General features: G+C 39.0%; 2 protein-coding genes across 14 annotated transcripts in view; one reads left to right on the forward strand and one right to left on the reverse strand.

Moving 5' to 3' along the window:
* Positions 1-730: 730 nt before the first annotated feature.
* On the reverse strand, positions 731-24,040 carry Cnot7 (CCR4-NOT transcription complex, subunit 7). Of its 10 annotated transcripts, NM_001361939.1 has the most exons (8): positions 19,733-19,947; positions 18,208-18,419; positions 15,648-15,841; positions 10,482-10,520; positions 8,945-9,106; positions 7,488-7,632; positions 3,998-4,108; positions 731-2,308 (listed from the first exon to the last, which is right to left on the reverse strand). In NM_001361939.1, exons 2-8 carry the CDS (start codon positions 18,322-18,324, stop codon positions 2,180-2,182), a joined length of 897 nt encoding a protein of 298 aa, NP_001348868.1. In that variant the 5' UTR covers positions 18,325-18,419; positions 19,733-19,947; the 3' UTR covers positions 731-2,179. The 10 variants fall into 10 exon arrangements, 7 of the variants coding, with proteins under 7 accessions (NP_001348868.1, NP_001258471.1, NP_035265.1 ...); NR_155265.1 differs by lacking the exon at positions 10,482-10,520 and having other exon boundaries at positions 3,889-4,108; NM_001271542.1 differs by lacking the exons at positions 10,482-10,520; positions 19,733-19,947 and adding an exon at positions 23,897-24,040.
* Vps37a (vacuolar protein sorting 37A) overlaps positions 19,935-24,468 on the forward strand; it is a 39,393-nt gene continuing 34,859 nt past the window's right edge. For 3 of the 4 annotated variants that reach the window (XR_003947316.1, XR_003947317.1, XM_030243671.1), the window contains exon 1: positions 19,935-20,426. Coding sequence is in view for 1 of the 4 variants with exons in the window: in NM_033560.3 (NP_291038.2) it covers positions 20,302-20,426 (125 nt within the window). In the remaining 3 variants the exon portion in view is untranslated. The remainder of the gene's footprint in view (positions 20,427-24,468) is intronic. The other variant, NM_033560.3, reaches the window with a different exon arrangement.

Raw genomic sequence — 24,468 nt, forward strand, 5'->3', positions numbered from 1 at the left:
GTTCCAAGGACAAACCATGGCCCACCTTCACTCTGAGGAAACACTGAGTTTGTGGAGTTTCCTTACAGAGCATAATGTGAGGGTTACCAGCAATGGTATGGATACTCCTTTCAACAGTTGTAATTAGAAAGTCTTTACCAAACAGGGAGGAGGGCTTCTCATTATCTGCATATACTCCTTTCCCCTAATCTTCCAGGTCTCTAACCTCTAGCCTCTCCCAGGACGTGTACAACTAAGGAAAAGCTGCGCAACAGTATAGTGTCTGGATACTCAAGTGAGGCTATTTTGGCCTTCTCCATCCTGCCTAAACGGGATGTAATCAGATAAAGACCAGCATGGAAAAATCCTTTTGCAAGGGAGTGCAGCTGAACACACCAAGACAGTGGAAATTGACTCAGGACAGTCACTCACAACAGCAGGATTACGGATGTGAGCTTCTACACCCAGAGACTTCTAATTTCTTTCAGTCAGGTAATTAACAAAGGGCAAGGAAAGGAATACAGTTGATACAAAGGGGTCAGAGTGCCAGGCTTTATGGCCCAGGCTCTGGGCTGGAGAACTGATTTATGGATCAGCTGGCCTTACTGCAACTTTGAACACTAATAAAAACTAAACCAATCTTTTGAGAACACACACACCACCTAGTGAAGTCCTGTTACCCAAAGAAAATGGCTCAAGTATTCAACACTTCTAAATAAGAGCCCCAAAACCAAAGCCATCAGTCACAACCATATAGGAAAACATTTTTGAAGCCTTTATTTACAAAAGCTTTAAAAACAAATAATACCCTCTGTTTTGCAAATAATGTTTAGTTTAAAAAGGACCGCCCAGGTACAGCATTTTCATATCATGTTTACAGAATGTACAAGGGAAACGAACTATGTTGCTAACAGTTGGAGACTTGCTAATATCGATTGAAGTGTAGATAACACACATTACAACTTGTAGTCCATCACTTCAGGGTAGAGTTAATGTTCACCAAAATCTTCCAACACATGCTCTGGTCTGGTCACATATTCTGCATGGCTAAATATTTCACAGTCTCTTGTCAATATATATAAAATAGATTGCAAAGATATACACAAAAAAATAAACAAGCATTACACTCCTCAGGTAATTTTATTAGCTATATATGTGTGTATTTATATATATTTTTTGCATTTTGTTGTTTTGCACCAAATCTCTCCATTATTTATTTTTGTAGCATTTATGAAATCACATTTATTTTGTATTTTTATTGATATAAAATGTACCTTAAGACTTGTTATCTTTGGACTTTAATGAAATTGATTTGTGTAGTTAACAAATCAAGAACATCATAAATATGTTTATAAAATAAAACAGTAAGGGTAAAAGTGATGGAGTAAAAGGAAGCCGATCAAGGGAGGCGGTGCTGTCATAAAACTGGAGCTCCAACATCTTAATGGCCAGCCTTCTGGCAGAGAGGAGATAGCCAATCACAGGGCTTCTTCCTGAAGGGTGTAAAGCTGGTTTGAAATTCTTCAGTCACATAGCAGCCTATGCATGCCAATTAGAAACCAACAGACATGAGATGTGCTTGGAAGGCTAAACACTACACACAGAAACAGTAGTTACTAGGCTCTTCAGTAGTTCCTTGTCTTTTTCTGTTATTCCTGTTGAACAATTTGCACAATGCACGTGCTGTACTCTGAATGTCAAAAACAAGCAAATACTGTAAAAAGGTGGTAGATGGTTATTTTTCTAGCTAAGAGCAAGAAAAATCACAATTTCTGATAAAATAGAGGATTGAAATCACTCTCTAAAGTGCAAACTTGATGGTCCACAATCTTAAATACCTATAAGTACTGCAGAATAGAAGGAGAGGCATGGAAGAGGGAAATAAATTACACTCAATGCTAGTTAATTTAGGAAAAGGGAAAAACAAAACCAAGCTCAAGTAGGCAAAGTTTATCAAATTATTCAGTAATGTAGCTTTGTCACACAAGCTTGATAAGAAGTGTATTAAATTAAGGCCAGATTTAACCTGAATGTACTTTAATTTATTAAGATCATAGCTAAGAAAGGCCATACTTATTACTGAAAGCAGAGAAGGTCTACAAAAGGGGGGGGGTATTGCCTATTATTTAAGGGATGATAAAACCTATATACAAGCATGTGTGTAACTCGTATAAAATAAAAATAAGAAGACTATTTCCTGTCATGACTGCTTGCTGGCTTCCTCTTCATATGCATTCCCTGTGCCGTTCTGTACATAGGATGAGCCAGAACCAAGGCCATATAAGTGACCACAGTATTTGGCATCATCAATGTGATCTTCAAAGAACATCTAAAAAGAAAATTTTGAAAGAAAAAAAAATCATCTTAAGCAAATGATACAACCTGTAGTTTACATCTCAACACTGTAATTGCTACTAACTCTTTCTGTGATGTTCCTTTGAGAAGCTATGCTGCATATTTAATAAATAAGACTGACTGATGCCCTTAACTACAGGCCTAAAGGACACGTTCTAAAAAGCAAAAATATTTTTCGTTAACATTTACCTCATTTTAATAAGAACTTATGAGCATAAAAAACATGGCAGACATTTTCATTTCTTTAACATAACAAACTTCACAGAATATGAGAAGTAATGTCGAGAAGGGGAGGAGACATTATACCATCTTAGGTTGTCTTAAGTCTAGGTGCAAGGGTGAACTGACTAAAATTAACAAAATCCTAAGCATGGTATAGACAGTAAACCTTAACACTCTCACTACATCACTGTCCTTGAAGAAGACAATAAAAAGGAAAATAAGGATAACAAACTGGTGCCAGAATTCCACCACTGACTAGCCATAAGACATTTTAAAATAAAAATCCAGCTAGGCAGTGGTGGTGCACGCCTTTAATCCCAGCACTCAGGAGGCAGAGGCAGGTGGATTTCTGAGTTCGAGGCCAGCCTGGTCTACAAACTGAGTTCCAGGACAGCCAAGACTAAACAGAGAAACCCTGTCTCAAAAAAACTAAAAAAAAAAAAAAAATCCAAAAGGTGGTCCTATACTGAAACTAAGTTAGTTACGTGAGTGGACAATTCAAATAACTTCTGAATCAATACTACCTGGCAAAACAAGTCAAATGCGTTCTGTCAATAGCATGTTTTTACCAAGAGAATATACTCAAAATAATTCCACAGCAACTATTTCATAAAAATGTGTTTCTGTAGGCACATTTTATATATATATTTGTACCATTTATACCAAACTAAAATAGGACACACACACACAGTGTACCAAAAATAGAATACATGTGTGTGTGTGTGTGTGTGTATATATGTGTGTGTGTGTGTGTGTGTGTGTGGGTATACAATTAAAATTTGTTTATTATTATCAGCAATGAAGTAACCACGACATCTATCACCTAGTTATCTATCCTAAAAACACTCAGTTCCACTACATATCATCCTTCTACTCCTAACAATTTTATACTTGAATTCCTGATAGTTTTGACTCAACTATATGTCAGACTTCAGATTTAATTAATACCTATATATTCAAAAAGCCTTTAAGACTTAGTAAAAACTGTTAAGTTCTACTTTATAAAACCTTTAAAGCAATGAAGAATGACATGAGCAAATCTATTTTCGCCACCAGTTTCTAGAAAAAGAAGGTACGACTCCCTGGCTCGTATGGGGTCTAAGAAAGTTGAGTTCCCTCACTATTACCTTTTTAGCTTAAAAAACAGCATGTTCATATGTACATGATCTCTACAATCACCTAATTTTTTATTCTATAAACAACATATTTCAGTAGAATAAATAATGTTTTTTTATTCTATAAAGAGTTTATTCTATTTCCTTTTGCGTTACATTTCAGGAGGACTTATTTAACATTTTCATTCAAATGTGGTGGATGTAACTTATATAGTACCTCTATTTATATCTTCACTTAGTAGGTTCTTAATGCCCAAAACTTTTGTCATCAGACCTTTAATGTTCTCTACCTAACAACCAAGAAAAAGGCACTGATGTCTTCATACTTCTCTCATTTTGAAAAAGGCCATTCCTGTAAGCAGTGAGTCAGATCCTGCCTGGTGCTGAGGGCCTATGCGCTCCAGCTCTAACTGCTCAGCAACTTCCTGTAATCCACCCTAGAAGGAAGAAAAGTTGCTTGTCAAATAGAGAGGACTTTGGGACTGGAATTCACAATTACAGATTTAGACACTGACAAAAATATGAATACATTTTTAATATGTAAAGATGAACCTTGTAAAGATGGCAAGGGGATTGATAAAATATGAATCTGTAATTTATCTGTGGACTATAAAAGCCTTTTTTTACCAGAATATGAAATTCTAATAGGAAAATTTTATTTTAATTATACATCTTAAGGCAAGTTAAGCATGCCTTAACAACTTTCCAGAGATATGAAGGAAGTAGATCATATTCAGGGTAACAGTAATAAACCATACTCAGTGTCATTAAAAATATCTGCATCCCCTAAAGTATTTAAAACTTAGTAAAACAAAGACAACATGAGTGTTCAGACCACTGTCATTGTCAATCTACCACATAATTTCCATTTTCTCAACTAAAAAGAGAATTTTACAAATATACAACTCTTTTAGAATGGTTGCTCTGATCTGCTTATATTACTATAGCTATGACTGAGAAAAATAACGAGTGTCAAAGGAAAAGAGAAGAAATAGACAGACACAGAACAGACTACCAATCAACTTCCTCCTTAAAATACAAAGCCTTTACTATCCTGTAGTCACATCCTAGCCTGACAGGACTCCTGCCAGCAACGGTTTCTAACATTGTGTGCACCATGCATCCTTGGCAGCTGCTTAGAACACAGCAGCAGACTAGATATGAATGACTGGTAGCACCTTATTGCTAACATACACTTTTAATGTGAGCAGCTCACATAGCACTCAATAAAATATTTGATATTTTTAGATATTTCTGAATATATAGAAGAATAAAAAATTAGGACTCTGTTTCTGAAAACTATCATTATACCAAGCTGTCAATTAAAAAAACAAAATACAGCCGGGCATGGTGGCGCACGCCTTTAATCCCAGCACTCAGGAGGCAGAGGCAGGCGGATTTCTGAGTTCGAGGCCAGCCTGGTCTACAAAGTAAGTTCCAGGACAGCCAGGGCTATACAGAGAAACCCTGTCTTGAAAAACCAAAAATAAATAAATAAATAAAAGAAACCCTGTCTTGAAAAACCAAAAATAAATAAATAAATAACCAAAACAAAACAAAACAAAACAAAACCAAAAACTTCCAGAGCCAGCCAGGTGGGAGCCTTAGATTCTCAGCATGCCACTCATCAGTGTAAGTAGTCAGAATACTCTGCTGGAGTTCACTTATGAGGAAACCTCAAATGACACAGGATTCTGTGACTTTCAACTGACAGTCATGAGATAATCTTTCAAGAAGTTCTCCTAGTTATTTGGCACCACACCTACAACAGTGACAAATTACTTCTGTCCTACAATTCTCAGTAAATTGTTGAAACTAAAGCTTCCACATTATAATTCCTCTATTCTTGCTTAAGAAAAACTATTAAATTCCTTACTGTTTCCTAAAGCAAAGCTCTGTCTGTATTTTTCTAAAACCTAGATAGGGAAAACTTGGCCAACCTTGGTTTTACTGAAGACAGGGACAATATTGGCTACACATACACTTGTTTCCTTAGTTATAACTTAACATATCACACCAAAATCCAGCAACTAAAAACCCACTCAGTGTATTGCCAGGGATCTGTGCCAACTCAGGGGAATTTGCTCTTGAGCCAAAGTAGTACTTTTCTTTAATCAGGAAATGTTTGTTTTGATAAAATTAATGTCCAAAGGTTAAAAATACATGGCTACATATGTTCAGTATTATCAGAATAAGCTACTGTCTATATAGAACCTACACATTTACTATATAGTATTTATGCCTAACCAGTTTTAGCTACGAAAATAACAACATCATACTTTAACAAGAAAGAATAAAGGAGAGTCTCTAGTCAGGATAATCTGAAGGAAAACCACCTTAGAACACTACTGAGTGTCTCTGCCCCCTGCTGGCCAACCCCAATCTGTATGCTTGTGATAGTTCTGTGTGCTGGGAGTATGAGAACCTCTGTAATACAGGGCTCTGTCAGTGTACACCTCACACTTTCATTTCAGTTGATGACCCTCAATCTGGCATCAATAACAAAAACATGGCCCTTAGCTTGGCTTTTGTTAAAAATTTATTCTGGGGACTAAAGAGTTGGCTCAGCAGCTAAGAGCACAGCTGTTGTGGAGGACCAAATTTCAGTTTCTAGCACCCACTAGGTGGCTCACAAGTACCCATAACTCCAGTTCCAGAGGGTCTGACACTCTCTCTTTTAGCCTCTGCTACCTCTTGCTGTAAACTTCCACAGAAGTGAGTGAGAGTGTGTGTATCTTAAATATATATATATTTTTAAAAGATTTATTTTATTATTATATGTAAGTACACTGTAGCTGTCTTCAGACACACCAGAAGAGGGAGTCAGATCTTATTACGGATGGTTGTGAGCCACCATGTGGTTGCTGGGATTTGAACTCTGGACCTTCGGAAGAGCAGTCGGGTGCTCTTACCCACTGAGCCATCTCACCAGCCCTCTTAAATATATTTAATGCAATTAATATATCAACATTATTCTGGGCTGGAAAAATGGCTCAGCAGGTAAGATAACTTGGTTGGAAAGATAGCTCAGCAGGTAAGAGCACTTGCTGTTTTTGCAGAGGACACAGGCTCAGCCCCAACACAGCATGGTGGTTCACAACCATCCATAACTATAATCTAGGAGATGGGATGCCCTCTTCTAACCTCCTCAGACAGCAGGCACACATTTAGTGCATATACACATGCAAGTAAAATACCCACATACATAAAATACAATTTAAAGTATCTACAACAAGACAAAAATCCAACCAAGGAAAACACAAAACCAAAACAAACCTTATCCTGTTAAGATAAATACCGCAGCTTTGAAGAGAGATTGTTTATTAAGAATAGGATCAGATAATTTAACTAACTTTTTTCTTTTTTTTGGAGACAGGGTTTTTCTGTGTAGCCCTGGCTGTCCTGGAACTTATTCTGTAGACCGGGCCAGCCTTGAACTCAGAAATCTGACTGCCTCTGCCTCCTAAGTGCTGGGATTAAAGGCATGCACCACCACTGCCCGGCTTAACATAACTTCTAAAACATGGTTTAAAACATTCAGGCCTAAGATATTATAGAAATTACTTGGTCTAAATTGTGCTTCTCAACCTTCCTAATGCTGCATCCTTTAATACAGCTTTGTTGTGGTGAACCCCAACCATAAAACTATTTTTATCGCTTCTTAACTATGATTTTTCTGTTATGAATCATAATATAAATATTTGTGTTTTCCAATGGTCATAATTGATCCCTGTGAAAGGGTTGTTCAACTTCCAGGTTGAGACTCATTGGGCTAACTAATGTGCTAGTTCCGGATAAAGTCATCTGAAGCCTTACTTTGAGATTTTTGCAGCTCTTCATGAGGTACTTCACATCATAAATGACAGGAAAAAATAACCGAAGGATCTCAAAGAAATCAAGTTCTTCCTCAGGCAAGTTAGAGTTGGTCAGAATTTTGATTAAATAGCCAAAGTCATAACCACTAATAAAAAGATTAAAATAATTCAGAAAAAAATACATTAATACCATACAATGAAAGAAATTAGTTTTTCAGATAGAAAGTTAAACAAGTCATACTATAGGCAAAAGGATTAACAATAACGTACACACAGGAACAATGAAAAGAAACACGTCCATAACTACAGTGCAGAAACTGATCACTCAGCATCTTGAACACATGATAGTATAAATTTAACTCTACAGTCACTAAAATAACATTTTTCTGATATGTAAGCTGGAGAGATGATGTTCAAACATGAGTATTTTTGACCCCCAATACCCAAGTAAAAGCTGAGTGTTTTATGTCAACCACACAGACATGCAAGTGCACACCCCAAAAGATAGGTTCAGTAAGGTCACTGCCACAGTGAATGGGAAGGTATGTGAAAATGTAATAAACCAGCAAGACTTAACATGCCAAAGGCAAAAATCATGTAAAACCTTGTCACCATTTACATGAGATGGTGACACTTTCCAATTTCGAAGAATAAATCCCTAACAGAGTATTTCATTTCCACTAAGTGACTTAATTAAGATGTACATTTCCTCAAATGTTTCTATGTCAGTATAACTCTCCGAGACAGTTGTCAATGGAAAAGTTAAATGTGACAGGAACTAAGGAAAAGTAAGAACTGGTTTTTTATACAATACAACCCCCTGCTCCCTCAAACTGACGTCACACATCCTTTATCACGAGTCTTCCCACAGCGGCCTAACTCCTTCCCCTCCTGAAGTCCTCCTGTGAAGGGCCTGTGCCAGCCTTCCCTGAAGCCCAACCCCAGACATCTCCGTACAACAAGCGTTTGCTGGTGCTGACCTTTAGGTTCATGAGTTTCCTCCACTGGGTTAAAGGAGAGGAATTATAGCTATAAAGTATCTTTTTCTTACCTATAATTTAAACTCATTATTTGGCAAATGACCTTACTGAGCCTATCTTTTGGAGGACAAACAAAATCAACTTTTATTTGATGTTTATTATTTTACTTGTAATTTGAAGGAGGAGAAGTTTTACCATAGAAGATCTTTGGTACACGCACCCAAGAGCAGGTATGTGTGGTTTTGGTTTTGTTAAAAGATCCACAGCACTGTTCTCAGTGAGGTACTAGACAGACTCACGGCAGCTAATTCCTTCTAGAGCTAAGCACAACACTGCTGACACAGTAACCCAGACAGACGTAAAAGGCAGATGGGACAGAAGCACACTGCAACCCCTTATTTATTTATTTATTTATTTATTTATTTATTTATTTATTTATTTATTTATTTATTTATTTATTTATTTATTTATTTTTTACCTGTGAAATGATAGCCATTTGACCCCTTCACAAAGAACCACTCCTGAAGTCATAAGAAGTTCTGCAAAATATTGGGTCTCAATTCCTTCCTCCTCGTGTTTTTTAAACTGGATACCAGATGTTGTTAGTAGCTCTATAGAGTCCTGAGCATACATGTCCTCCCTGGCAGGAGAAAGAAAACGAAAGTTCAAAATTCCCATTAAACAGTTGTTCTCCACTTATGCCTACAACTACAATGCAGAAACAAGACAGAGGATTGGTTTATGTCCAACCATTCAAATGCTTCACAATGATCAAGAAAAATAAAATATGAGGTATCCAAAAAGTAAATAATCATTCAAAAAGTCCAATGGTGAGTTCACCCTTAACACCAACTCAATTTCATCAGCTTCTAAACATTACATACATTTCACTGGGCTTAAAAAGGGTCTTTTACTCACCAGAGGCTACCACAGACATGTTCTTTTCAGTCTCTGCAGCTATTTTAGTGCTGCCAGATGGAGCTGTAACCACAGCCATGAGGGGTTATGCACACCTCTCATGCTCTCAGCAGAACCAGGAAGGAGACACCAAGTGGCCAACATCTCTTGTGGCTGAGTTAAACTACATTCCATCTTAAAGAAAAAGGAGATGCCTCCTCTCACAAATGAGGAGCCTTTCAGCGGCTCTAGTTAAGCAGTGAACTGTTCAGATAAAGACTCAGTTATGACATCATTTCTTCTTCAGCAATCACATACCTACATTAGAGGCAAATACAATCCTAGACGACTACCTTAAACCAAGCCAGGAAGCACACTATAAACCAGCTCTTCAAACTTTTACTTAAACCACACAAAAAGCCACCTATAGTTTCTAAGCACAAATACATTAAGTATTATATTAAAAAGTTGAAGATTCATGAAAAAGTATCTTGTGGATTTATCACTTATTTTTATTTACTTTTTAAAAAACCTTAACATTGGTTTCTACCATCAGCAAAAGAAAATTTCTATAAAAGACTTCAATAAAACTAACAAAACCAAAATTAATGTTTGATTTTCATCAGATGTATTTTTGTAGCTTATTCTCTGGAAATCAATTTCAAAGGTCAGTTTAGTTCCCAGACTGTCAGGAACTAAATGACAAAATTAAGAATTGAAGCATCTAAAAACAGAGAGGAGCCACAGTCATCACTTTCAAACATCATGCTTTCTCTTGAAACATCCTGTAGGAAAGATATCAGAATAAATTCAATGCAGGCCCTCCCACTACCCTCGGTTAAATTGTTTGTTATACTAAAAATATGTCCCTTAAATGAGGTCCTTGGGCTCACACTGAAGCTCGTTTAAACACGATTAATCAATCAAGAATACAGTAGACTGTTCTCCAGGCTCATGTTGCTCTTAGCCACATGCTCAAGTTATTTTATTATAGTCAACATTATGTAACCATTACCAAATTAAATAATACATCAATAAGGTAGGATAGTGAGTCTTGGTGCATTTAAGTCATTATTTCCCAAACTTGCCCAATGATAATAATCACCAGGGGAACTTACCAAAAATATGGATTCCCAGGTCCCAATGCAGTCCCAGACCTATTGAATCACAATTCCCAGGTGAGAGACCTGGAGGAGGACCTCGGTATTTTATAATAAAGTAAGGTTGGCAAACAAAGACACATGAACACTCCCTTTCTTTCTCTCTCTTCTGCAAAATTTATATAACTCAGTCTAAGCTTTGTAGAATGAGTCTTTTATAGTAAAGTTTGGTACAGAACTCATACTTTATAATACCCAACTCATAACCTTAATGGTGAGGTCAATCTCTAGAGAGGATGAAGGAAACTTCCTACAGTAAGGTAAATTTGATAGCAATTAGGAGTCTCATTTCCAAATCACTGTACAATCCTTTTCTGATGGTACCAACTTTAGATGTTCTACATTCTGCTTTCTCTACTCTCAAACATTCTAGCAATAAAGGGAAAAATACTAAAACTAACATTAAAAAGTAACTATAACATTGTTTAGTCAAACTGTAAGAATTTCATCTGGTGTTGGCTACTGCCTGTTACATCTATTATTCAGATTTAAGTTAGCAAAGTATATAGTTATGACTAAACATGAGTAAAAAACATGTAAAAATCTCCGAAGATTTTCCAAAAGGCATAGGTACATACGGCTATCTTAGTTAATATCCTAAAGATGCACTATCTACTAACTCAATCATGTAAAAATACCAAATTTCCTATTTTTATAATATGAATAAACCCTATTATAAGAACTCACACTTCTAAACGTGTTCTTATCAACATTAAACTACTTCTTGATCACCTCCCAGATGCCCACCATAGGGTCGATATAGCACCTCCTTCAAATGTCACTTACTTTTATACTAATGGTTAGCCATCTTTAGTTTTTAATAAATTAAATTAATAACAATAGACCTTAATAAACTCAAATAACAGCTCAAAATAAAGTAATAACACAAAAATATATCTAAAATTGCAAAGTCCATGAATGACAAGAAGACAACTAAAAATAGGAAGTATTCTCACAAGTCCAAATAGCAAGCTATTTAAAATAGACTAATTATTTATTCTTTTGATGGATGAAACTGGGCAGAAGTTTCCAATTTGCAAAAGACTATAACTTTCAGAAAACAGTAGCAAGCCGGCCTGCTTGTTTCTTAATATGCACATATGTGCCCAGTTAAAACTTACTGAAATATTCCTTCTGGGAATGAATACATAAAATTTAACAAGGTTTTCATCTTTGGATTTAGATTTCAACTTCCAATAAATTAACCACAAAGTTTCCGAAGAATATACAGATACTCCATGATCAAGGTTATAACCTGATAACCTCATTAGAAGTTAGGACGACAGTAACAAAAGGTGAAAATATTACTACATCACCTAAATGCTTGGCAGCAGAGTGTAATGCAAGCTATCATAGAGAAGAGCAGCCAGCTGGGAGACAGTGCTTCCTACTGCTACCCAACACTGTACAAGAGTATACAGTGCTGCCAAAGAAATGGCACAAAATTCAAAATTTAATGTCTCATCCACTGAATGCATACTACTTCTGTATATAGTCAAAAAGTGTAAGTTGAGCCATCATGAGTCAGGAGCCATGTGAAGGGCTCACTAAAGAACCTAAAGCATAGACCCTAATCATCCAACCACAGCATAGTTAGATATACCACAGTACATTAAGAAAAAGGTCCACTTAGGTGGCAGACAGGCAGATCTCTGAGCTCGAGACCACCCTGGTCTACAAAGCAAGTTCAAGACAACCAGGGCTATGCAAAATAAAACAAAAAACAAACAAACAACAAAAAAAACCAAAACAAAACCCCACAAAAAAAAACCAGAAAAAGGTCAAATAACGGATTACTCAGAACTCTGAATAACAATATCACCAATATCACATATAAATGAGAAATCCTTAATATATACCAAAAATATAATAGTTACACAACAACTAGGAGGAAGTGTTGAGAAACTAGTAAAAGTTGTTTCAACTTTTCAATACTAATGCAGTTTCAAAAGCATGCTTTTTGTAAAAAAGAAAAAAAATGTCAGCAAATATGCTTTATAAAGTCACAGTGTAACACTGTTACAGTCAAGTTTTCTTTCTTTATGTCTGAAATGTATATACTTCAATGTTAACAGTAATCCTGTGGGTAAATCCACACCTCGCAAGTGTGTTTACCTCACCTTTAACCTGAGGAGCTAATGAGAAGGTGAGAAAACACTACTAGAAAATGCTGTCCATCAAGCCAACAGTTTTAGGCTATGTCAGTGGTGAGGATAATCCAGCTTGCTCACTCCATAACACTCAAGTTTAGCTCTGAAGAGGACACAATAGCAGCCAGTGTGCTCGTTAACTATGGCTGTGATGTTCTTTTTCTGTTACAGAGTTTATCAAGCACTGGGCAAAGAAAGCAAAGTCTTAGCTTGAAAACACACATTAATAACCATGCTTGCTTTCAAGCCCACAGTAAGTACAACAGTTACAGTGACCAAAATACCAATATGTCTAAAGACACATTTTTACATAGAGAGTATTTATTTTTTCCTAAATGTTTGTTACCTAATACTGATCTAGGTATTACAAGTCATGCCTTCAAGATTCAGAGAATGTTAAGTAAGACTTGAAGAGCGTTCTTCCAATTGTAGGTATTTCTTATAAGTGGGCTACTCTCAAGAATCTATGCAAAGCTTAATGCAACACACACTGCAACTATACATATCTTTCCACAAATCTTTCTATTTACACCTGATAAATAATGCTTTGCACTTACTCCCTTGATGCTAATGGTAAAACTTGAAACAACACTGGCAAACCTAAAAGAACCCTGACTTGGACAAATGTGAGAATTAAACACAAAAATTTTCGCAAGCACAGACAACAGGCAGAGAGATGAAAACCACTAGGCTATTATGATGTTGGACAATGTTCACCAACACTGTGCTGCAGAGCCTAGTGCACTAACACGCTCCTTCTAGGCATTCAACAAGGTCAATTTCCACCATCCTTCAACACGTCTAAGATGCTATTATGATGCTTCCCACATTATGCAGTACTACTTTTATCTTCTCAAAGGCTTTTGTTCTCATTAACATTTTTCACTATGTTCTTAAAAATTTTAGCCTAAAATTTTCATTGTGTGTGTGCGCGCGCGCGCCTGCACATGTCCATCATATGACACATATTCAGTTCTCTCCCACCATGTGAGTCCTGAGCATCATACTTAAGATCATCCACCATGATGGCAGGCACTTAAGCACTGAGCCACCTCACCAGCCAATGCACTCTTTTCTTTACCATCCTATGATGTTACCATTAGTAGAAATAGTAGCAAAATTGGCGGTAAAACTAGTTTTGTCTGAGTAAGAAAAAAACAAATGTTCCTGGAGAATAATGGAAAAGCCACTGCTACAAAAATTACCATCCTTGCAATGAAGACTACCAGCTTTACCAACTAATACCCTGAGATATTAGCTCCCAGTCACAAACTGAGTATCTTATATAAAAAAACAAAACAAAAACAAAAAAACCAAACAACACCCAATGCTATGATGATTAATTTGAGGGGTAAAAAGAACCCTGAAGAAGTTAAAATAGGAAAAAACTAAAGAACACAGTAATCATTTGAGGAGAGCATGGGAGGACATTTTCACCTGTTCCAAAGCTGTAGTACTCATGAAGCACTATGAAATGACAGTGGGGATGAGCACGTTAGCCTTTCTAGGGTCTATAGGGACTGTCAGGACAGTACTAGATGTTAAAATACTATCAGGATTATTTAGAGGAGTAACAACACATTTTTCAAGATACACAACTGCATCGCTTACACTACTGCCTTCTAAAACCATCAGTCCTGCTATTCATTAGGTCTAACATAAAACTGTACATATTCAACAAAAAATAGGAATGAAGAAAGAATTCTCATTCTCATGTAAGAATTCTTACACTAGCACTGATTTTCTTATCATTTTCTGTTGCTATTTTTCAAACCAGATGTTTGATCATATTATACAAATATAGGCTACCAAGCAGAAGGGCACCACAATATTGTAACATAGTACAGAATATACTATATATTTTATTTCCATACCTGAACAGCAGTAATATGCCCCTGCCTCATACTAGGCGCTTATATCCTGAAGCTCAGAAGTCATATGAACTCCACAATGGTTATAAATGTGGCAAACTTACTTAAAACATTGTGTGTGTGTGTGTATATATAAATTTTAAAAATCCAAATGCATGGTTCTTGAGCATAAACTTTGCCAATGATGCTGTGTCAAAAGGATGGACTCACCTTCATGCAGTTCCCTCAGCTATGAAGATTGTAATAATTAATGTAGAACTATTTTAACTAAAGAAATAGTTTATACCCAAGATTTGAGGTAGACATCAGGTTTTGGTAAATATGCAAGCTTCAATACTATTACATTTTCTGTATGTAGATTAAGAGGTTGAGGATTGCATTGGAATAGCCCTTTAGAGAAAATGAATTTGAAAAGAAAATAGCCCCAATTTCCCAAGAAATATCTTAGTACACGTGGTGAGTATTTAGAATGCAAAGTATGACTGTAATAATAGTTTCTTCACAGGAATAATAACTATCTTAACAAGTCACAGTAGATTGGAGTTGTAGCTAAGTGGTACCCGCTTGCTTAGTCAGCAAAGCGCCACCCCAATCATATGTATTCCAAGTTGGGCATAAAAACAAATGTGAAAGCTCTATGTGTGGTGGCACAAGCCTTTTAATCCCAGCACTTGGGAGGCAGAAGCAGATGGATCTCTGGGAGTTTGAGCCCAGCATTGTCTACATAGAGAGTTCCAGGCCAGCCTAGGCTATGTAATGAGACACTGTCTCAAAAAAGCAAAACAACAGCAAAATGTAAAAGTCAAATCAATACCCTAAGGGTCATGCTTAGGGCCCCAGGTTTAATCTGCAGCACCTTAAACAATGACAAACACAACAGAAACAGCAACACAAATACAGGTTCACAACTTTCCATAAAAATGACCATCATATTTTAAAAATAACATCTCTATAACTAAAGTCTTTGAAATTAGAAAGTTTTTATTATCTTTCTAACTGTGAAGCAATTACAACTGCCTCGTAATAATAAGCCTAAACTTTTGAATTTCTGTATTTAGTACATTTCCAGGGACACTGAGGTTATATATTTACTTCCCACTTACGTCAAATTAAACTTAAAGTTAAACTGCCAAGTTGACGTTCCTGGAGGGTATTCTCCCTGTTCATTCATAAAGGTCAGTCCGAGCTGGATTATCTTTAACAAGTCTACATTACACCGCAACAGTTGGTACTGATAGTCAGCATTGCTTCTGAATTCTCCAATGGGTCTTGCAACAACGCCTGGAAACTCGGTGTCCTGTAAAATAATTGATAATTGTTTACTAAATGGTCATAAATACAACCCATAAACTCTCAGGAAATTTTTGATACAAGTCAGAGAATTCTATGACAATGAAATTCTGTATGTTCACACTCAATGCTTATTTTATAAGCATGAACAGCATTACCTATCAGACCTCAATATTCTATAAACTTAAATTACTTTTTCTTGAAATTTATCCATAAATTACTATCCTGTACTGATAACTCATAATAAACTCAGGCAAATATTTGGGCTATTTCCAAGGAAAAGAAAAATCATAAACTGATTCCTAAGGAGTAGGCATATGAAACTACACTTATAGCATTACATTACTAAACTCAACCCGCATGAAAGATTGATTTAAAAGTTAAAAAGTACCCTGTGCTTTCCAATCAAAGCAGTGAGACACCAAAATAAAGAAAAAGTCTCATTAATGTCATTTCTTTAGTTAGCACAGGTGTTTTCTGTGTACAGTCACACTCTCTCTTGTAAGCTGTCCTTTCTGTAATGCAGCTATTCCTTATTATCTGAGATATAAATGACCACTAACAATTTCTGCTGCTCATAAAAATAACGGTCCCTGCCGAGACAGAAAGTTTCAGCTCTAATTATGGACAAGCATACCTTACTGAATGGTATGCTATACAAAGAAATTCCTGTTTATCCACAGAGATGCATTTCTTTTTAAATTGTGATAGTAAAATTATGTATTAGTTTAGCATGAGCATTCAAATTAAGGCTAACAAAAAAGAGGAGGAGGAGGAAGAGGAAGAAAAAAATAGTAAGTCAATATGACAGCAAAGAAATTAAAATTTGCTGAATTTAATACAACCACCAGCCAATTACTGGATTCTATAAAAATTAAGCTAGACGTGAAGTGGGCCAGGGATAGAGGTGCAAGACATTGAAATATCGCCTTCTAGGGCTAATAATTGTGTGGATCAAGAAAATAGACTAGCACTGGGCGTGGTGGCGCACTGTCTCGAGAAAAACCCTGTCTCAAGAGAAACCCTGTCTCGAAAAAAAACAAACAAAAAAACCCAAGAAAATAGACTAGCTATAACAAATACACAAAATGTAGTAACAAAGCAGAAAATTAATTATACAAACATGCTAGGCAGACTGAATACCACTTATAAGAGCAGACTGTTTAATGATCAAGTATGTTTCTGGAGCTTTAGCAATTTTTTTTTTTCTAAAAGATCTACTTTGGTTTTTCTATCTTTCTTCTTTTTAAAAAGATACCCAGGAACTCACTGGTCTGAAAGCTTATTTGGACCTAGTAGCACGGCCTTGGGATTGCTTAGAGCTGAGCTGACATGCTTAGATAGGCTTTATAGTCCTCCCACTGAACGTAATCAGCTTCACAAAATTGTACATCAACAAGTACATTCTGTAACCATGTCCTCCTCCCCATGCCAAAGACGTCTAAACCACACAACATTCTCCTCCTAGCTGAGTGAGCGACTCCTCCCATCTGCAGCCTTGGTATCTTACTCTTGCCTTCTCACAAAGCAGCTCAGACTCAGTAAAAACCCATAGGAATGCCATAGCTTCCTGAGAGCACAGGGAAGCCTGCCTCCCTTAATCTCTTAAACCCAGGTGAAGCAAGACTAAATCCTAAAGCATGTCTGCCACTTACACTCAAATGTCCCTGACTCCTAATCCCTTGCCGATTAATGCAAGCAGTAAAAACTCAACTTGTCAAAATAGTTTTGTTTCTGATAGCCTTCGATGAAAGAAATAGTCCACTTTTTTCATGATTAAATTAATCCTTAGCTATCAATGAGAAGGGTTTAACTGATGGTTTTTGGTTTTTGTTTTGGTTTTTTGAGACAGGGTTTCTCTGTATAGCCCTGGCTGTCCTGGAACTCACTCTGTAGACCAGGCTGGCCTCGAACTCAGAAATCCACCTGCCTCAGCCTCCCAGGTGCTGGGATTAAAGGCGTGCACCACCACGCCCAGCTTTACCTGATGGTTTTAACAGCCCACTCCAGGGCTTAGGGGGACAGTTCATCTGGTAAAAGCACTTGGCATGCAAGCATGTGGACCAGAAGGAGTTCAAACTCAAGAATCTATGCTTAAAAGGTGCATGGCCCATGTGCTGGCAATTTACATGTTTGGAAAGCAGAGGCAGGTGGATCCCTGGGGCTTCCTGGCCAGTCAATGTAGCTTAATCAGGAAGTCTCAGGCCACCAAAAGACCCGTGTCAGTGCACCCCTCCCCCCAAACACACACACACACACACACACACACACACACACACACACACACACACACACACACGTACTTATTCACTCACACACTTCCCACTTCACCCTTACAAAAGGCATTTTAAAAAGCTTTAGTCATGTCCATACCATAGCAACATAATTATATTTTCGGATAACTTGACGGATTTTCTTCATCTCTTCATCCAGGTTACAAGCCCAAACTTCACAAATTCTTTGGCTATGATCTACGGTTGCTGCTGGCATAGTGACAGCACAAGGAGTCTAGATGTGGAGCATCAAAATGTTATACTTGATTGAAGATTTGTGTCATAAAAATACTTTACCCTTTACTTATGCACCTGTTGAAATAAAAAAACACCAATATCATGAATGTGAATTATAAAACTGGGCTGGTATAAACCTTATTTATACAAAGTTCATGACTCATAACAAAATCAAGTTTTAGACAGTTCCTTTTCTCAAGGTATACAGCTAATATTTAGAGGATAAAAGCACCACACCGCCGATTTCCCAACTGAATATAAATTTCACTAATTAAGATTTGCTCCGAGTTCAATTCACTCCACACAAAACTTTGAACCATTTCAAGCCAAAAAAAAAAAAAAAAATCAACAAAATCAAACGTTTCATAACAGAATGCTTGCTTTTATTCTTCTAACAAAACATTTAAAAATCTTACTCATTCAAAGCAGAGCAGAGGAAACATTTTTCTTAAAAATGTTTTGAAAAGCCATTAGGCAATCTCAGAAACAAATATAGCGGGAGGGAGAAAGAAAGAAAGAAAGAAAGAAAGCAAGCAAGCAGGTAGGCAGGCAGGCAATGAAATGTGTACATTTAAAAATTTCTAATTTCAAAAACTGGCAACCCAAGAGAGACCTCACGTCTCTGCCATCCACACAAGGTTCACGGTATACAATGGTAAGATAATTAATCAGACGGACAGGGACCAAACACACAATAACCCCCGACAAAACCAGCGAGTTAAAAGAGGGTGGCCTGGTGTCCCAAACTCCTAAATGTACGCTGGAGAAAACAAAAGGTGATGCAGGGCACGCCTTCTTTCTTCCTCCCCTCCGTCCTCACACCGGTCCCTACACGCGCTCTACCGACACACTGTACTTTAACCCTGCTTTCCTCCACCCGCTCTTCTCTACTGCGGTCTCAGGGGTCCCTCCAAGGGGCAGCCAAGGCCTTCTCATCCCTGAGGTCGCGCGTCCTCCGTGGGCGAGCAACGTGGAGAGAGCACGGCCGCCTTCATGTCAAGGATAAGTCGCTCGGCTGGCCGCCGGCCAGGAGCAGGGTGCCTATTCGCATGGCCTAGAGCCAGACCGACTACCCCCAAAAACCACTGCCGAGGACGAAAGCCACCGGGGCCCCAAGTAGGCCACCGCCCTCCACTCGCAATTTCCTTCCCACAACGAAGTCCCAGGTACAAAGCGGTGGCGTCATCACTGCGCGCCGCGCCCCTGACAGCCCCCACCCGCCCCCCGCCCGTTAGCACCGCCGTCCCCCCGGGCTCCCCGCCTCCGCCAGTTCCGTCCCACACAGCCACGCTTAGGCGGGCGCCATCGCGCGCGCCAATCTCGGGCTCCCCACTCCCAGCCCCTTTTCCCAAGGCGCCCCAGCACGCCCGGGCCCCCGCCGGATCTACTTGGGTCTCTGAGCTCGCGCTCCTCCTCCTCCTCCTCGCCATAGAGCTAGCACCCGGCGGCGGCGGTGGCGGTGGCGGTACCGGCGGCGGCGGCGGGAGCCCCATAGACGCCTCTCGCCCTGCGAAAGGGGGAAAGGGGAGCTGGAGCGGCGCTCGGCCCAGCGCGGCGACGTCGCTCCTCGCACGTCCCGCCGAGGGCGCGGCCTGATGACGCCGGGCGCCGGGTGGGCGGGGCCCTCCCTCAGGAGGCGGGGCGGGCAGGTGACGAACGCCCCGGCGTTGGAGCAGCTGAGCCGGCAAGGCGACCAGGCCTAGCTAACTGACCCCGGGGTGGTGGTGGCCCGGAGCACACCGGGGTTCCGTCCAGCCGACGAGTCGCCCTTCTCCAGCCGCCCGCAGTGGTAGCTCGGACCCCCGGGGCCAGGGACTCACGAGCGCGGCGTGTGGGAGACGGCGCGGCCCCTGGGCACCCCGTCCGGGCCGTGCTCGATCGCCCGGGAAGCACTGGGCTAAGCGAGGAGCAGCAGGCCAGAACCTTGTAGGGCCTCGGGCCCGGGGACCCGAGGAGGATGAGCTGGCTCTTTCCCCTGGCGAAGAGCGCGTCATCCTCCGCGGCTGGGTCCCCTGCCGGCCTCACCAGTCTCCAGCAGCAGAAGCAGCGGCTGATCGAGTCACTCCGGAACTCCCATTCCAGGTGACGACTGGTGGCTTCGGCCCAGGGTAAAGTAGGACGGGAGGGCGGGCTGCTTGCAAACACACCGTGTGCGAATCCGTAGGCCGCTCCATCAGCTGCCTCCTGTTGATGGGTCTTCCAGTGGGGTTAAGCGCTTGCTTCCCTAGTTTGTGTCCCTGGTGCCCCACCGCTGTTCAGCTCCTCTCTTGACTTGGCTCATCTCCACTGACAAACGGAGTCATCTCTCTTTAATCTGTATACAGCACCCCTAGCTCACACGCTAATTTTCCTTTTGATCTACCTGATTGTAGCATTGCCTTCGAATTGTTAACATGCTAAGAGACAGTTGGAAAGATAATTCCCAACAGTTTTATGAACTGAAAATTTAAACTGTTGCAACGTCAAAGAAAAGGGAAGCCAGTGTTTTTAGTTAACTCTGTCCTGGTGACAATCCTTTTGAGTCTGTAATTAAAGCTCACCCTGTTCCAATAACCTCTTTCTGTCTTGTAATTGTTAGAGTCTTTAGACTTCTCACTTTCTTCTATTTGGCTCCACACTTAGGACTTGCCAGACAACCATCTGCATTATCTGTTGTCTTTTGAGTTTGCTTGTTGTATTGTAGTCAAACTAGAAATACAGGAAATCAGATTATTTCGACTTTTTTTCTTAAATATAAAATTGTTTGCTGCAGTCTTTTTTTTAAATTAGATATGTCCGTGGCTGCTACAGGCTTTCAAATATTAGAGCTGCTTTGCGATATATGGATTTTACAATTAACTAACAGCTTCACAGCACATTTTATAAAGCATATTAGAGATCAACATGATTAAACTCTAGACTTTCAAAAACCTTGTCACATTATACACATTATAATATGTTATACAATATAATTATGTATGTATACATACCTACTCACACATCCATGAGATAATAACATCAAGTTATTGAACACACCATCAAGGGCTATTTTTGTGTTACACATCTATTTTCTTCCCAAGCAAGTAAGCTATAACCTAAAAAAACATTGTCTAAAGAAAAATTCACTACAAAATCAGTTTGAATGAGGCCTGTTGCTGACTGAACTGAGTTTCTTGGTTGTCAACTTCATTTTTGGTTGTAGGAAAGTTTCAAAAAGTCATTTACTGTCTTTTTAAGTAGAAAAGAGTAGCTATCCTTTATTGTTGGTTTCACTGTGGAAAATTCAACTCATAAAGTTGTCCCACTTTGTCGGGTGTGATGGCTTTTCCCCACTCATGGTAAGGTCATGATCCATGCCTGCTCTTAAAGCTTTGGGTTGGCTACACGAGAGAACAAAATAGACTTGTGTAAGCCAAATTTTATGTGGTGTGGAGCTTTCATAAACGAAGACCCCGAGTCCCAGGGAAACCTTTTTGTCTTAGGAGTAGGCAGTGGGTGGGAGAGTGTTAGGACAAAAGGGCACGATCTAATGGTGGTAGACTGAAATGGAGGAAACTAGCAAGTCCTAGATTTGAGGTGTGCTTGCTTGTTTGGTTTTGGTTTTTCTAAACAGGGTTTCTCTGTGTAGCTCTAGTTATCTTGGACTTGGCGCTGTAGGCGCCTTGAACTCAGGGATTTGCCTCTCTGCCTCTCAAGTGCTGCCTGCCAGTCTCCCTATTCTTAACTCTTCTGTGCAGCATTCCTTCTGCCCTGTTAGAGGGACAGAGCCCCTCTAGAAAGAGGATTTTCTAAGAGTGGCCTTTCTAGGTGTTAGGTTTCTTTTATCATCCATGAGGAAAGGGGACTCTTGTCTTTAGGACGACTTTCAGAGGAAAATGTGGGGTAAGAGATAGGAAGACAGCAGGAGAGTTTGCTTCCAATCTTCAAGTCTCCCTTAGTTCAAGGTATCAATAATACCCAAGAGCTATACTTATGATGGTAGCAATTTCTGAACTCCCAACATAAGTCAGCCTTACTCTAAATGGGGTTTTGTTTTGTTTGCTACTCTTGAGAGCAGAGTCATGGATAACTAGAGCTACACAAAGAAATCCTGCTTTGAAAACCAAACCAAAGCAAACAAACCCCAAACACTTGCAAGCTACACTCGCAAGATGTGTAAAATAAGGTGGCTAACTTTTTTTTAATATTTTTATTAGGTATTTTCCTCATTTACATTTCCAATACTAGCCCAAAAGTCCCCCATGCCCTCCCCCCTCACCCCCCTACCCACCCACTCCCACTTTTTGGCCCTGGCGTTCCCCTGTACTGGGACATATAAAGTTTGCGTGTCCAATGGGCCTCTCTTTCCAGTGATGGCCGACTAGGCCATCTTTTGATACATATGCAGCTAGAGACAAGAGCTCCGGGGTTCTGGGTGACAAACTTTTGAGAAACACTACAAAGGTTTCTGCCTTATAATGTCTACTTAGAAAACTGTAGACTGTGTTAGTACTACTATTGCAGAAACACGGTTAGAATTATTCCCTAGCCTTTACTCTTTTCTGTTAGTAATGCTGGTGATTTTTTATTCTTAGCGGATAAGATGGAACTTTTGAAACACTAGAGTCTCTTACTGCTAAGGCTAGTATATGGGGGACGTTATCTGAAGTTTGTGCTTAAGTTTCAAATAGAGTTAATAAAATGGTAATTGTTCCTTGAAGGAGATCTGGAGTTGGTTTAGAAGGATCAGTAAGTACCTTTAAATGGATGATGCAAAACTATTTTGTGTGCAAATCTTTGAACTAGAAATTTTGGACAGGTTACATTATCTACACATACTGTAGAACATAACAACACTAAGTATTTGATTCTTGTAAGTTCTTGAGATTTTAATTAAAATACTTTAAACTTACAAATTAGATATGAATAATTCTAAACATTTAAGAATCTCTTAAACACTTTAACAAATTGTTACCTTCTTCAAAAGATTAGATGAATTTCATAGCTTTTTTTTTTTTTTCTTTTTTAAGTGAGTGATACCCTGCAGGAACAAGTCTGAAACTGTCATAAAAAACTAAAGGAGTTTAACCAAAGCAAGAGGACACATATAAGTCTGCTATGGAAGTGAAAATGGAAGTTATATAACCTGGACTCAAGAACTAATCTTCTAGATAATAATGATAATCACACTATTCAGTTTACCACTCAAACAGTGGTTCCCAAACTTCCTAATGCTGTGACCTTTACTAAAGCTCCTCATATTGTGGTGACTCCCCCAACCGTAAAGTTATTTTCATTGTTACTTCATAGCTGTAATTTTGCTACTGTTGAGAATCAATGTAAATATCTGATATTCAAGTTATCTATGTGGCCCAACCCTTGTGAAAGGGTCATTCAATCCCCAAAGGTGTTACCACCCGCACCAGTTGAGAACTACTGCACTAAAACTTTTGAGTTCATATGTAGAAAAACAAGTTTCCTCTGAAATCTTTAAAGAACACCTGTGTGTGTTCTGTTTATAATCTGACTTGGTGGAGGTGCTTTCAATCCCAGGAGGTGTAATAATTAGGGGTGATCTTAACTCACACTCTTACCTCTTTTGTCGTGGGAATAGGCTTCACCCTCCCCTTCCTCTCCCTCCTCTTCTTTCTCTTTGTGGTCTTCTCCCTGGTTTGTTTGTTCCTTCCTTCTTTCGTTGATTCCACACTCACTCACAGGGAGCCACCTGCCTCTGCTTCACAGTGCTGGGAGGTAGGACTCTTAAATAGAAGTCGGAAGGAAAGCCCAGGTTTTTTCAATAATGTAGAGCTGTGTGGGAAGAAAACAAATGGGAGGAAAAATGTTTCTCATGTTTTAGATGTTGTTGTGTTCATGGGACTTCTGGAGCTGTTTTGGATTGTGATTGAAGGCTGGTAACAAATGTAAAATAGAAGGACAAGGTTTCCCTACTGAATTAGTTGCTCTGGAGCAAACCTCCTTTCCTTTGTGGTACTTCGTGTTTAAGATAAATAACTCCTCACTGGTGGCGTGACTTGCACCGTCCTTTTCAGTAACGTGTGTTTGTGATGATCCTTGCTAACCCGGCTAATATGTAAGGTCTCCAGTGAAGCTGTTTAGTCGAGGTTCTCTGTGTTGCACCCACAGTTAGAAAATACTCCAAATGGAT

The sequence above is a fragment of the Mus musculus genome, chromosome 8 (genome assembly GCF_000001635.26).
Source record: "Mus musculus strain C57BL/6J chromosome 8, GRCm38.p6 C57BL/6J".
NCBI lineage: Eukaryota > Metazoa > Chordata > Mammalia > Rodentia > Muridae > Mus > Mus musculus.

What these genes read in the sequence shown, in the direction of transcription:
- Cnot7 (NM_001361939.1), bottom strand. Translation starts at nt 18,324, where the DNA reads ATGCCAGCAGCAACCGTAGATCATAGCCAAAGAATTTGTGAAGTTTGG. An exon ending in AACTTTAAGTTTAATTTGAC is followed by an intron (nt 10,521 to 15,647) that starts GTAAGTGGGAAG and finishes GTGATTCAATAG; the next exon opens with GTCTGGGACTGCATTGGGAC. An exon ending in CCTTTTTCAAAATGAGAGAA is followed by an intron (nt 2,309 to 3,997) that starts GTATGAAGACAT and finishes TTTTCTTTTTAG; the next exon opens with ATGTTCTTTGAAGATCACAT.